This window comes from Mytilus galloprovincialis, chromosome 1 (assembly GCF_965363235.1).
Source record: "Mytilus galloprovincialis chromosome 1, xbMytGall1.hap1.1, whole genome shotgun sequence".
In the NCBI taxonomy this organism is placed as follows: domain Eukaryota; kingdom Metazoa; phylum Mollusca; class Bivalvia; order Mytilida; family Mytilidae; genus Mytilus; species Mytilus galloprovincialis.
In genome coordinates, this window is record NC_134838.1 from 22075094 (window position 1) to 22090228 (window position 15135).

The 15135-nt window shown below is 33.1% G+C and overlaps 1 protein-coding gene across 1 annotated transcript; it reads right to left on the reverse strand.

The window, feature by feature from the left end:
- Positions 1 to 824: 824 nt before the first annotated feature.
- On the reverse strand, positions 825 to 10271 carry LOC143069144 (uncharacterized). Its single transcript, XM_076243631.1, has 4 exons — positions 10118 to 10271; positions 8073 to 8154; positions 3126 to 3301; positions 825 to 2403 (listed from the first exon to the last, which is right to left on the reverse strand). Exons 1-4 carry the CDS (start codon positions 10176 to 10178, stop codon positions 2192 to 2194), a joined length of 531 nt encoding a protein of 176 aa, XP_076099746.1. The 5' UTR covers positions 10179 to 10271; the 3' UTR covers positions 825 to 2191.
- Between the last annotated feature and the right edge of the window lie 4864 nt (positions 10272 to 15135).

Genomic DNA, 15135 nt, shown 5'->3' on the forward strand with positions numbered 1-15135 from the left:
TGTCAGTTAACTGCTAGTAGTCTGTTGTTATTTATGTATTATTGTCATTTTATTTATTTTCTTTTGTTACATCTTTTGACATCAGACTCGGACTTCTCTTGAACTGAATTTTAATGTGCGTATTGTTATTCTTTTACTTTTCTACATTGGCTAGAGGTATAGGGGGAGGGTTGAGATCTCATAAACATGTTTAACCCCGCCGCAATTTTGCGCCTGTCCCAAGTCAGGAGCCTCTGGCCTTTGTTAGTCTTGTATGATTTTAATTTTTAGTTTCTTGTGTATAATTCGGAGTTTAGTATGACGTCCATTATCACTGTACTATTATGCATATTTTAGGGGCCAGCTGAAGGACACCTACGGGTGCGGGAATTCTCGCTACATTGAAGACCCATTGGTTGCCTTCGGCTGTTGTTTGCTCTATGGTCGGGTGGTTGTCGCTTTGACATATTCACCATTTCCTTTCTCAATTTTATCTTGTTAACATAACATTTTCTATGGAAACATGTCAAATATTCAATATTGCTTAAATAATATGCGTGTGTTTGAATTGAGTTTTTTATTTTGTGTTTCTTTAGTTTTTTGTTGTTGTTGATTTTTTTTATGATGTCTTGAGCATAATCATATATGCTTTTTTACCTCCAAACTCCATTAGTTTTCATTTATAAATGTACATGTGCTTAATCAAAGTCACTTTGGTGTCACTCCAGACCTGTGAAGCATTGACAATATGTAAATGAAAGAAAGTTTACAATTGAAATTTCAACACTTTATGAGCCTGATTGTGTATGTTCATATGAACAATTTCAAAACTAAAAAAGCACTCGCTAGTCTTTTGATTTTTATTGACTTTAAAGCAAACCAAAAGCATAATATACTTTTAAAACAATGAATTGGTGATAATATTTATCTTAATTTGTAAAATATATGTACATTTAATACTCCTTTATAACAATTAACAAAACTAATAAACCCTCTGAATAACTTTAATATAATTATCTAAGATCAATTGTTAGCTTCTGTAAAAAGTACCAATTCGAGTTAAACCCTGGGTTTTATTTGCATACATATAATATGGTTGGTCGCATCAGTAAAGGGGTACAAATGAAGATCTTGATTATATTCAAATTAGAACGCACTATGTGAAATATCAATCAAAACATGTAAATAAACAAACAACCTTAAAACAACGCTGATACATTGGCAAACCCTCATAAAATGGTACCTGCATAGCAGGTTTTGTAATTATAAACATATAAAAGTAACTGCCAGCAGTCACGTGATGATGAAGATGGGGATGAGGAGAATGAGGATGTGGATGGGATCTAATTTGTCTTCTCTCGTCAAATAATGACAAGAGAACTATTCGTGTCACTACATACCAATGAATTTATATTTATGATAAAAATCTTAATGCAAAAAGCACGATTCTAATATATCATTATTCAGCACCAATAAAAACACAACTTGATCAATGTTTATAGTAAAATAGGTTTGACAAACCATGGCCTTATGGGAACGACCATTTAACTTCAAGGAAAATGAATGGGTGGGTGGTAGGAGGGTGTCCATATGTTCTTCATACCTTATGGTGATAAATTAAAATCTTCTGACAAAAAAAATCCCCCTCGAAGTTAAATGGTTGCTCCCATACCAAACTGTAAGTTTGGTTTGCATTGAGTTTATTGAACTTAAGATTAAAACGCTGCCTTCAACGTGGGTTTTCATGATGGAATCGATCTTCATTCATTTTTATTTTCAACAGTTCAATACATTTCATTATTTTTCAATAAAAATCATTTAAAATCGAAAAGTTAAAAAGTGTTAAAAAGCTCAAAAGGATAAACTAATCTTCACACTGTGACGGCGTCATGTAAATAAAATGGAAATTCTTAAATCAATCACATAACATTTCTTCACAAATTGCTATGGTTTTCTCTCATTTAAATCTATTTGGAATTAATTTATATAAAAATTACTATACTAAAGACGAATTTCCACATTTGATGCTTAAAATGATTGTCAAATATATCACATTCGTGTAAAAAAAATGAAGCTGATTTAGTTTCCAATCATATGCATTAACTTTTGATTGAGGCATATACATATATAAATACAGGGTACATTCAAGGTTTGTGCTGTTCTGTCCACCATATCATGACCTTATTTCACTGTATGGCGGAGCTGCTAATCATCATGACCTCATTTCACTGTATGGCGGACATGGTGATGCTGGTGACGATATTCCTTGAAATGTAGTATTTGATGGCGGCGATGATACACTAATGTCTTCATACGCTGGTGGAGGATTTACATCACTACTTGTATACTGTGGTGGCTTTGTTACTAATGGTTGATACGGAGGCGCTGTCGGTGGTATATATGACCAGTTATTGTGAAGAGGTGCTAAAAACGAAAAAAATCACATTTATATTGGCATTCTTGAATTAGAAATCCGAAATATACAAAGGAAAGATTTGCAAAACATTATATTAACAAAGTATCTGTTATAGGAACTTCTACTTTACTATTCGAATACAAGTTCCCAAATGAGAAACATATTTGTGTTCCGTTCTTTCGAGATAATTTTGCTTTTGTACAACATTAATTATTATATAGAATTCTTTAAAAATACAGTCACAATAATACATGTCGTAGTCAAGAAAGACTGGTATAAAGTTTGGTAAGTTACTTCATTCACATCGCTTTTTCGAAGAAGAAAAAAAAGACTGGCTCCAGTTCGCAATAACTTGCTAAATAACATGCAGTCTCTGCCTTAACATTATCGTTCTTATGTAGTTCTAGAATACCTATTCAGATATATTTTGAGACAGGCAAACGCGACCAAGATTGCATCATTATTCAAATAAGAATGTTAAAAAAAAACATCACTGTAAAGAAATTATTTCTGGATGTATTGGTATGAAAAGGTATCTTCTTGATTCCGTTTGTTCGAAGATTAAAACGTAGAATCAATCATATTAATAACACAGTTGTATAAGATACATTGTTGCAAAATTTCATTTGGGCATTCCCTTGGCACATATATACTAGTATCTAAATTTCAAAATTACACAATGTTTCCAGTTTCTTTATTTGCACTCGAGTTAAACTTAAAACAAACTTACTGCTGTAAGGGGCTCTTGAAGTAACTGTGGCTATTGGTGTTTGACGTATAGTGTGGCCACGTATACCGTGTGTTTTACAGCAATTACAAGCGTGTACAACCACAATGACAATAGCTATGACGATACACAGAGCAATCAATCCACCTATGATACTACCAGCTACCATACTGGCAGACCTGATATAAAGACAAAAATAGAAGTAATAGTTATATAGGATATGGTTGATGGCAATGAGACACTGAAACAAAAGACATATAACAGGGGAAATTCGAAAATTGACCTGATCGTTCTGAAATTTTCTACTATATGATTGTAATAATTACAAAAATAAATCATCATTAATAAACTGCCTGCATTTGCTCTTTTCAACAGGGGATAATTCTCCTGCTTTTATTTTTGTAATCAAAGATGGTCAAACTTATACAAGAAAATAAAACATATACAAATAAATGATCTTAGACTTTATCACTGTTACAATAATTTTAATAAAAAAAATTGGAGCAATTTATTATATTGTTTCCTCTTAATTTAAGCCCAGATCAGCGAATTTGTTTATTGCATACGTCCATCAACGTTAGTTCAAAAGATTTTTAAAGTTTTTGTTTGTTGATTTCTTGTTTGCTACAAGCATGCTCAACTACGAACAGTAACATTTTAATTGTTTGACCAATCCAATTAAGTTGTGTCTGCGGTTGTGTAACAGTCATAATCGCTATTTTAGGAAATTTTCCTTTAATCTTACTGACTGATAATTTCCTTTCTCAGCAAAGTAGAGTGAAATGAAAAATTACCGCTAGATACTAAGGGCGCACGTGCCAGTTGTCAATGAAATTTACACAGTCAGTTAACAGGCTGTTGTTTGACTGGACAGTCAATACATGCGGTCGTGTGATTGGACATTCAATACATGCCATTGTATGATTTGACAATCGATACATGCCATTGTGTGGTTGAACTGTCAATTCATGCGGTCGTGTGATTGACATTCAATTCATGCGGTCGTGTGATTGACGGTCAAAGCATGCGGTTGGGTTATTGGTCAATAGTACATGGGGTTGTTCGTTCTTTCGTCTTCGGTTTTATAGGCCGACAATCCGGAAGGATATCGCGGACCTACATCTACCTATTGTACGGTTACAGATCTGTTGACCATTTTGCTTTCACCTTGTATCGAGGAGTATGGTATCGAGTATCTGGCCGCTCCAAGATTGACATAGCTGTTGTTACGGCCTCTGGAGACGGTATTATCAATGACGATGTGTGTGGTGGTGTCCGGAGTAACTCGGGATCGTCTAGGTCAAATACCTCGTCGTAGTCAATCCGACATCGCTTGCCTCTGTCGGTGGTTGGATGGAGATAGTATTGGCGATGTCATGCCTTTCTGGGGTTGAATGGACTGATGACAATGTCTGTTTTGATGACGATCCCCTCAGGTTCACCTTGGTATTACGTAGGTGTTATCTCCCTGTTTCCCTCTAGCGATGTTTTGGCTTCTTTCAGGTGATTCTGGTATACGCTGGTGATGGATGGCATTACCTAAGCCGATGTTGCAGCAGAGCTTTTGGCCTGCACCCACTGGTCATAACGCTTGGCGTCCCTTCTCCTGGTGGATAGTGGTTTGTTCTTTTTCAGGGCCGGCTTGGTTTTACTGGAGGATGCCTCTTGTTCCTTAGCCTTGTTCCATGTTAACTGTGCTATCACCTGGTCATTACTTGCCGAACATTTCCAGATAGGTTCTTTTCCACACACGTTCATGGCTGCCAATAAAGCGTTCAATTCATCAGGAAATTCCATAATGATTTGTCCAAGAAGGTAGTTGTGTTGTAAACTGTGATCAATAGATATAGGTGCGGGATTGGACAGTCAATACATGCGGTGGTGTGGTCGGACATGTGGTTATTTGATTTAACAGTCAATACATGTGGTTGTGAGATTGGACAGTAAATACATGCGGTTTTGTGATTGGACAGTCAATGAATATCATTGTGTTATAGGACAGTCAATACATGCGATTTGGTGGTTGAACAGTAAATAAATGCGGTATTGGTAAATGGGTTAGATGTTTGAACAGTCGATACATGCGGTTGTTTGATGGACAGTCAATACATGCGGTTGTTAGGTTGGACAGTCAATAAATACAATTGTGTGATTTATAACATATGCATGTGGTTGGGTGATTGAACAGTCAATACATGCGGTTGGGTGATTGGACAGTCAAAAAAACAGTTGTGTGATTGAACAGTTTATAATTATGCGATTATGTGATAAACAGTCAATGAATACGGTTGTGTGGTTGGACAGTCAATAAATAATATTGTGTGATTGAACAAACCAATATATCCGGTTGGGTGGTTGGACAGTCAATGCATGCGGTTGGGTGATTGGACAAACAGTACATGCCATTGTGTTATTAGACAGTCAATGCATTTAATTGTGAGATTGGACAGTCAATACATGCGGTTGTGTGACCGAATAGGCAATACATGTGGTTGTTTGATTGAACAGGCAATATATGCGGTTGTGTGATGGACAGTCAATGGATGCGCTTGTGGTTGGATAGTCAATGCATACCATTGTGTGATTGGACAGTCAATGCATGCGGTTGTGAGATTGGACAACCAATACACGCGGTCGTGTCATTAAACAGTCATGATTAAGTGATTGAACAGTCAATACATGCTCGTTAACAAAAGATTGACATACGAACGGCTAAATATAAGTTTAAATTTCTAAAGGAAATTTCTTGTTTAACACTTTTTTAAATTATAAATTTACATTTGTAAAACCATTTACCCATTATTCAATCCGTGGCTCTTTATAGTGTTTAAACTGGGGACATTTAATTTTTAATTTGCACATGTTGAAATAAGAAGTAATTTGATACGCACATTATGAAATTTGTACTGAATATTTTGAAATGCATAATAGGAATCGAATTCAGTTACTTGTCATTTGGCACACAAACGCAAATTTATGCTTATGCGTGCCAAATGACAAGTAACTGAATTCGATTCCTATTATTATTTCTGCACACAAAGAGTGAATGTATTTTCACCAAGGGTGAAATTGGAGTATGCTGCATTTTAAGATATTGACGATATACTTTAGGCATATTTCAAAGACTTTACATTGTTTTTATTCTCACAAAATTAGATTTAACAAATAAAAAACTGACTGTTTACATTATCCTTATGTCCATATAGTTTTTTTTATATATGAGAAAATGTTGTTGTTCTACATTGAGTGACATAAATATTTGCCCATCTAATGAGACAAATTTTGATATCCATTTCGAAATTATTTATTTTCATTACAAATACACTTTTAAGTTTATATTCTGTTGTCAGCTGTGTTAATAATGGTTAACATTATTATATAGTTCTTCCACGCGTACATATAACTGGATATAATCTTCTGAAAATCAAGTGGTTGTGTCTGTCAACACACTTGGATGACAACTGGAAGTGTCTAGTTACATGTCAGAACTATGCATGTTATGTAATAACTATTTTAACTTTTATAATAACAAAGTGCTGTGCCAAAATAAATAATTTAATGACATGCTTAACTTTATAATACCATAATGTATATTCACTTTATATGGCTATGTAATTTTATTATGTAGGAAAGTTATGAGTATGTTTATGATAAAAACAAAAAATGTGGGGCACCATCCATGACACAAAATCAGCACATGCACAACAACACATACAAAAAAGCAAAGAAACTGGCGCCCTCCGTTGTACGTTGGGAATCAGTCAATACACATTGGATTAAAAGCACGTTTAAAGAATAATCTACAAAAATTCGGATGTGGAAAAAAAAGCTATTTGGTAAAAATAAAAAAAGAAATAAACATCACATAAAAAATGGATTAAAGGTGTGATACAGTCCTACGTCAATTCCGGAAATTCATGTCCTTATTTACTGACCGGAGAAATCTCTTCAACCGCGTTTAATTTTAAAAATTATAACTAACGGTTTTATCCTGGCTTAATTCAGATGACTTGTTTTTATTTTTTATTTTTATGATTAAAGAAAGCTTAATTACTTAAATCAATTCAATATACGATGGTATATATTTTACACACACATATATAGAATGAAATTCAAAACAGTGTGGCTGTGGCCATTGATTGACACATTAAATTCATCCATTGACTGGGACAATTTACGTGAACGTTTGTCTGTAACGACCACTGTTCACGACGTACCTACGATAGACATTTAAACTGTGGGGTCACCAAAGGTTTCTTAACGCCTTTAATTATAAAATAATTCGAAAAATTAATCAGGAATAACCTTTATGTTTTGATTTATATAATTGATATAAATCAAAACATCGTGTTATTTCTGATTAAGTTTTCGAATTACTTTATTAAGGTGTTGAGAACCTTTGGTGACCCCATAGTTTAAGTGTTTTTAAAAAGTACACAGTGAGCAGTGGTCGTTACATACAAACGTTCACCTAAATTGTCCAAGTCAATGGATGAATTTAATGTGTCAATCAATGGACACAGCCACACTGTTTTGAATTTCATTCTACAATATCTTCGATGTTCAGATGCAGTTCAGTTCATATAATTTTTCATCACTAAATAGCTTTAGAATAAAAAAAAAAAGCAGAAGGTCGGAAGTACTTCAGATAGCATAAAAGCACAACTTACAAAAAAAATATGTACAGGTATTCTTGTGGTCATTATATCCTTTATATGTTTGTCGAATATATTCTTAAAATCAATTTTCCTAAATAGGCTTGAATAATTGTTTTCATGCTCTACGATAACATTATGCTTTATAGGCGTTTTTTACAACTTCTGGTATTTTTTTAGTTGAAATTCATATTATGTAAGGCCACGTACAGAGGGAAATATGATTTAAGCCAGAACCACTGAGGTACCTCTTACGGGGTTAGAATTAATCATTATTGATATGTAGATATCTTACCCATCATATCCCTCATAATAATAGTAGTAGTAAGAATTATAGTGGTAATATCTTCTACTATGGCTAGAACTGACAGGACATACTGAAATAGAGAAAACAGTCCGTAAATTATTGATAAGTAAGTAAGTAAGTAATGACTTTAGTTAAAGAGGGTGACTCAATTAGCTTTCGCTAATCTACCTTGAGGCCCTCACAAAGAACAAACAGTACAGATATTACAAAGCTTACAGTTTCTAACATATTATGTAAATGCAATATTCAACTATAAATTGTCTGTAGAACAAGAGAAAAATAAATTCATATATATATATATATATATATATATATATATATATATATATATATATATATATATATATATATACATAAAATACAAATCATTAGAATATTTGAGTAAGTTGTTATAAATCATTTATAGTCAAGAAATCAACACATTTTTGTTTAAAAGTGTCCAGGTTTTCACAACATTTTATTTCATTTGGTAGTTTATTCCAAAGTATTGGTGAGCTATATGCAAAAGATTTCTTCATTGAATTTGTGTTCGGTCGTACAACAGAATTGTTACCATTAAACAGTTGTTCTGGTATAAAAACCATGGTAAAATTATTGTTTTGTGGTCCGATTTATTTTACATTGACCTTAACAAAAATAAAACTGGACATCAGAGATTCTATAAATGACATAATCTCCATGAAGTCAAGAACTCATTCTATATTTAAAGTATTGAACAGAACTTCTGGTATTCTGGATATTTTGTACCTGTATGGAATTGCGTATTTATTATTTCTTATATATAAACCAAGAAGCTTTGAAATATCAAAGGCCGTTCCACATTTTGACTTTGGAAAATGTATGCAAGGGGATTATATATAAGCAACTAGTAGTGCGCATAACAAAATATTGGATACAAAGAAAAATTACCCAATATTTAAATGCAATGATATAGTTTATATCTTTTATTAACTTGTTAAAAATCAATGTGAAATTTGAAAATCGAAAATTGAATCTTGTAAGCTTTAATTTGATCTCAGTGAATGTCTACGCCACGAATCTCTAAAGTGTCTCTTTTTTATACCTTTATCTAATAGTTTGCTAATTAAGAGATATAACAAATTACTTGCTTTAACACTTCTTATCTTTTTACCCCAAGAAGGGTACGTAAAATCATGAAGTAATCAAGCCATATCACATGAATATGACTAGACATATATTGATTATATAGACAAAAATAGATATATTCAATTCTAGTAATAGACATCTTATGTTACGCCCATTAGCAAATATGTTAACTTAAAGACACATATATTAATAATTAAACATAGAAATGGGAAGAGGTTGGAAAAATAATAAGCAAATAACTTTATTTCAAACATTTTTTCAATGTTTGAGTTCTGTAAATGAATGAACAAATAACAGTGAAGCAAAACAATAACAAAAACACATTTCAAAAAGGAACATATGCAAGATACGGTATAGTATTTAACTTAACAAGAGGTTGTGATCTCTTAAGTTTTTCTATCTCTCAATCTTCCATTCAAGTCAATTGATAATAGTTTTATTATGTTAGATTCCCCTGATGTCGATGTTAGAAAGAAACTCAAGTCTAGAAGTAATTGGAGGGGGTTGCTTTCTCATGGAGGTAACTATACCCGACACTTCCTTTCTTTCAAGGTTCAAGATTTTATTTGAAAATTCCGTCACAGATAAATGTGTAACAAAGATCATAATTAATAGCAGAAATATGACATGGCGAAATAAATATGTGGTATCAATAATGTACATATAACACGCAGAAATAATAATAATATATAGGAATTCTTGCTGCATTGAAGACCCATTGGTGGCCTTCGGTTTTTGTCTGCTCTTTGGTCGGGTTGTTGTCTCTTTGGCACATTCCCCATTTCCATTCTAAACTTTATTTCAATAGTTCTAAACATATCAAGATAGTGTCTGCCACTTCCTAAGTGACTTCCCTTATAATAGACTCTATGTATCCACTATCATTATTGTTGTTAAAATAATTTATATACGAATCTAGTGATTACCTGAAAAGAGAACTCCAAAGAAATAAAAACAAAAATATCCAAAAAAGTCAACTACATCCATTTTGAAAAGAGTTTGTCGTCCTATATAATTTAAATCACCGACATCATAACTCTATTTATTTACATACATACGTCTTGTCGTTAAGACTATATTTCAATGGATAACCTCTTAATTCGTTTAAAATGTTTAGTCATGCGATCTTTTGTCCATTTTAAATACATCTATACCTACTATATATAAGACTACCTGTCACGAAATAGTCGAAACAATGCCATATGAAATCAAAATTTAAAAAAAAAATAGGATCTGAAATTAGCTTGGATGCGATAAGGAGTAAACAAACATTTTTATTGTATCTTTTATGAGTATAGAAATAAGTGTAGCTATATAATCGTTTACACGTTCCTTTCACAGTATATTTACATATTTTAGATAAGCCAACAAATTGGCAATGTTTAAATGTAGATATAGTATTTACAAGGCATCATAAATAATCATATAATACTCTTTTGAAAACGGCACGTTTCTTTACCACTATAATTTTTTGATATGTTCTTCAAAATCATGATAGAATGTGACACAAAAACAAATTGCTATACCCTAGAAATTCTTGCATAGGGAACGCATTGTAAAGCTGTTTTACGGCCCTCATTGTTGAAGAACGTAACAATGAAGGCCGTACGATGACCTATCGCTGTTAATTTCTGCATCATTTGGTCTCGTGTAGAGAGTTGTCTCATTGCCAATCATACCATATTTTGTTTAATAAATGAAGGCTTTCGACCATTTTAATTGCACCTAAAACCTTAAAACCCTAAAACGTTCGTTCTAAATGTGCCATATGAATTTGATTTTTTTTTAATGAAAAGTAATGAGAGGATCGAGAAACATAACATGATCTGCCTGAATATGATTATCTAACAAATGGCTCTAAAGCATGTGTCGCTCACAACAATTATTATGAACACTCTCGAACATTGTGAACTAGAATAATATGCTAATCTTTTTTGTTGATCGTGTATGCTGATTTTTTTATTTTATTTTAACCGTTTCTTTCTATCTTCTTCGGTGTTTGCCCAAAACACGAAATCGTCTTCTAAGGGCAGTCACTTCTACGAAAAATTTGCTGTTTTCTGCTCTTTGGTCGGGTTGTTGTATCTTTGACATATTCCCCATTTCCATTCTCAATCTTAAAAGTCTTGGGAAAACATTTTAAAGCTACACAAAACGCAAACATTTGGTCGTAGACACCATGTTAAATCTGAAATCAAATATAGACAATAAACATGCGAAATAAATCAAATGAAGACAGTTGACAGGGCCGTAACTACCTATGAGGCAGGGGAGGCAACTGCCTCCCGTGAATTTTCTACACCAAATTTTGTTTTGAAGTAATAAAATGAAATATGGACAATATGTACACGAAGAAATTGAATTTATATTATAAACAAAACAAGTTTACAGTTTTAACAGTGTTATCATGATACGTGATATGTCTGTCATTTTCCTGATTTTTGATCGATAGTGAACCGTTTCAGTATTTGCTTTATTTTATTTTTTTCGTGTGGCCGACCGTCTATTATTCAGTATTCGTACAAGACACATATAAAACTTTGCTTTCGACAATTTTGAAAAAAACATAACTATTCACACTTATAAAGGGGCTCAAGTAAGCAGATGAAGTTCCCTTTGTAATGTGAATCTTTTATGATATCGGAAATTCGTTACCGGCTGAATCAGCTGTTGGGTCATTTTTTTAACGTCTCCCGATCGTACGAGAACATTATGGATTGGTCAATGCCTTAGTAGTTAAACACTCCCATTCGTTGTAGCAGGGACTTTCTATACTAAGTATATACTACTATAGAAAGTCCCAGGTTGTAGTTATATACATTTCTGTTCAGCTTTCAACAATATTGAAATTAAAGCCGTTTCTCGATAAAAAAAAAATGTCTTGCGTTATAATGATCTTGCTTTATATGTTTTTTTTTAACTTACCAGTTTGATTTCTACCAAAATATCTTTAAATACAGATAATAATTGTTTGCATAAAAATTGCTTCCAGGTTCAAGCAATACTGATGTTTCTTAAAGTTAGAAAATCGAAGGAAAACGCTGCCTCCACTGAATTCGAACCCTAGTTACGGCCCTGGTTGAGCAAATAATCAAGACAATTTATAACAGTATACGTTAGATTTCATTGTCAGAAAAAATTTATAATTTGTTTGCATTACCTTAAACATGTGTTCTTCCGTGAGCAGAAGTAGTGTGATGATATCAACTTGCAATGTTCGTGAGAGTTTATGGATTATGCTGAGAAGAGTATATCTATATATGTTCCTGGTTTATGTTGAAGGCATTGTGACTTTGAGTCATAAGAGCGCGGTTTCTTTCCCTTTTTTTATGTGCGGGTAGTGATTTGATTTTGTTTCATGAATTTATACACCATATCCTGGAAGTATATATCCGTTGAACTGAAAAATAATGCAAACAACCAAAATTTAAATCCGAAGGTCTTAACTTTCCACCTTCAAAAACCCGATCCTATAAAATAAAGTTTAATTTCTGATTTGCATTCAACACCCACTCTATTGTCCAGAAGTCAAATGAGTCTAAATCAACAATGGTCATAGTGAGCTGGGATCCAGGGGGGGGGGGGGGGTGGAACCCCCTTTTTGCCGATCAATGCATTTGAATGGGGACATATATATTTGGAACCCCTCCCCCTTTGTCCTGGGTTGGGAACCCCCTTTTTAAAATGGCTGGATCCGCCGCCGCCCCTGTGAGCAGTGGATAAAAATGGAATTTAGTTTACGCACTCGCCAGATACATTCAGATAAAAAAAAAAAGGTGATTTCATACAAAACTCATACATGTGTGTCTGCGTAAATTTCTTTTTGAGTCAGCAATGAACACAAACTCAGACTTTTAAATTAGAACATTTAGCATTGAAATTGGAACTCCTTCCCCCAAAGTTCTACTTTCTACATACATACTAACTGTTTTACAGCGCAGGCACACACATATCATTTTTAATCATAATTTTTTTTGTTCAATATAATAGACGAGAACCATAACTTACAGTGATTTTGACGACATCAAAACAAGACAAAATTGTGTTAATACTCTTTTTAAAAGCATGTAGATTTCCCATTACCATTCTCATTTTTTTTATTAGGCCATGATAGTAATGACAACAGTATAAAACCCTTGCACATTTTTGTACGATGCTGCCTATGCCTACCTGGAAGTAATGCTCAAAGAGAGTCAAAAGATACCAGGGGGACAGTCAAACTCATAGAAATAAACTGAAAACGCTATGGCTATGGCTAAAAAAGAAAAAAGACAAATAATAGAACACAAGACACAACATAGAAAACTAAAGACTAAGTTGTTTGAAGTGTTGAATAACCGATGGAGTAAGTATATATATGGTGTAACAGCTTTCCGAATAATACGTTTAACGTATCACGAGTTTTTAACAACTTAACCCTATCATTTTGTTCAAATCCTTTTCGGATAAGTTATTTAACAGTTCGAAAGTTGAACTTCCTGACCGATAAATTCCTTAATTATAAATGTCCAATACAAGTTCAAGAGGGTTTAAATCAAAATGAAAGTGGCGAGTCTCTAGTACGTAATGTCCTTGGGGTGACGTCTACCCCATAAACAACATGTAGCTAAATTAATATGATAGACTCGCTGTTAAATTCGATACCAAGTGCATTTAAAGTCCTTCACATAATCTTTTCTCAAGTTAGATGGTGCAGGTTTCGAACAAGGCTTCAATACGGACAATTGAATGTGATATGATGCATTGTCTATTACTACAATACGTTTTGAAGGCAAATAATTATTAAGGGACTTACTCTTTCTCAACCCATTGTTTAAATATTTTTTACTTCATCTGTATGTCAATCTCGACCATCTGTTTACATACCTTTTAAAACTAAATCGCATTATGCCATACTTTAAAAAGCCTTCTCATAAGAGAGACGAAAGATACCAAAGGCATATGACATACTCATAAGTCGAAAACAATAATTATCAAAGGTACCAGGATTATAATTTAAAGGGGCACTAGCTGTCAAATTTATGTTCACCAATTTGACTTATAACAATGTAAAACATTTATCCAAACTATCAAAAGTCTAAAATAAACAGTTAACAGTGCATGGGGTAGATAATATATAGGTTCGTTTCGTGTGTATTTTAGTCCAGACGCCATCTAATTACCTATCGATTTGACCTCAGATGACAATATAAGCGATGTAAACATAAATAAAGATATGAATAGATTAAACCAACACGTGCAATTGGATTTTTATAGGTCTGTTTGATTTTATTTTATAGATTAAAAATAGACGTTTCTCATTGTTTTTAACCGTATGAGAATGATTTCATGTGCATGGAATTAGTAATCAAATGATTTACTGTAGTTTCACTTTCATTGTTGACATTCTTTTTTCTTTAAATAACCTGTACACGTACAATGCATGCGTTGTCAATCTCTAGCAGGGGTTAAATTAAAGTTCACATGAATACGGATGTAAATAGGTCGACTCATTCACTTGCAAGTGAATTACTAATTATCAATGTTTCTTAACGTAATTTGACAAAATTGAACCTTTTTGGCTGCAAAAAGCGAATTGTTATTTCACCATTTCACTTTCATTATTGATTGAATAGAAAAAAATCAAACTTTAGATTTTTTATATATCTCGTAGCTAGTGCCCCTTTAATACGCCAGACGCGCGTTTCGTCTACATAAAACTCATCAGTGACGCTCAGATCAAAATGGTTATAAAACCAAACAAGTAAAAAGTTGGAGCATTGAGGGCCCAAAATTCCAAAAAGTTTTGCCAAATACGGCTAAGGTATAATCTATTCCTGGGATAAGAAAAATCCTTAGTTTTTTTCAATAATATAAAGTTCTAAGACAAGAAATATATAAACAAACTGACAATTCTCAATGCCACGGCAAAAAAAAAAAAAAAAAACAACCCGAGATACTCCCG

Excerpts from the sequence above, each read along its gene's own strand:
- LOC143069144 (XM_076243631.1), bottom strand. The coding sequence starts at position 10,178 with ATGGATGTAGTTGACTTTTTTGGATATTTTTGTTTTTATTTCTTTGGA. Across the intron at positions 8,155-10,117 it reads CTTTGGAGTTCTCTTTTCAG|TATGTCCTGTCAGTTCTAGC; the intron begins GTAATCACTAGA and ends TCTCTATTTCAG. Across the intron at positions 3,302-8,072 it reads TATTATGAGGGATATGATGG|GTCTGCCAGTATGGTAGCTG; the intron begins GTAAGATATCTA and ends TCTTTATATCAG.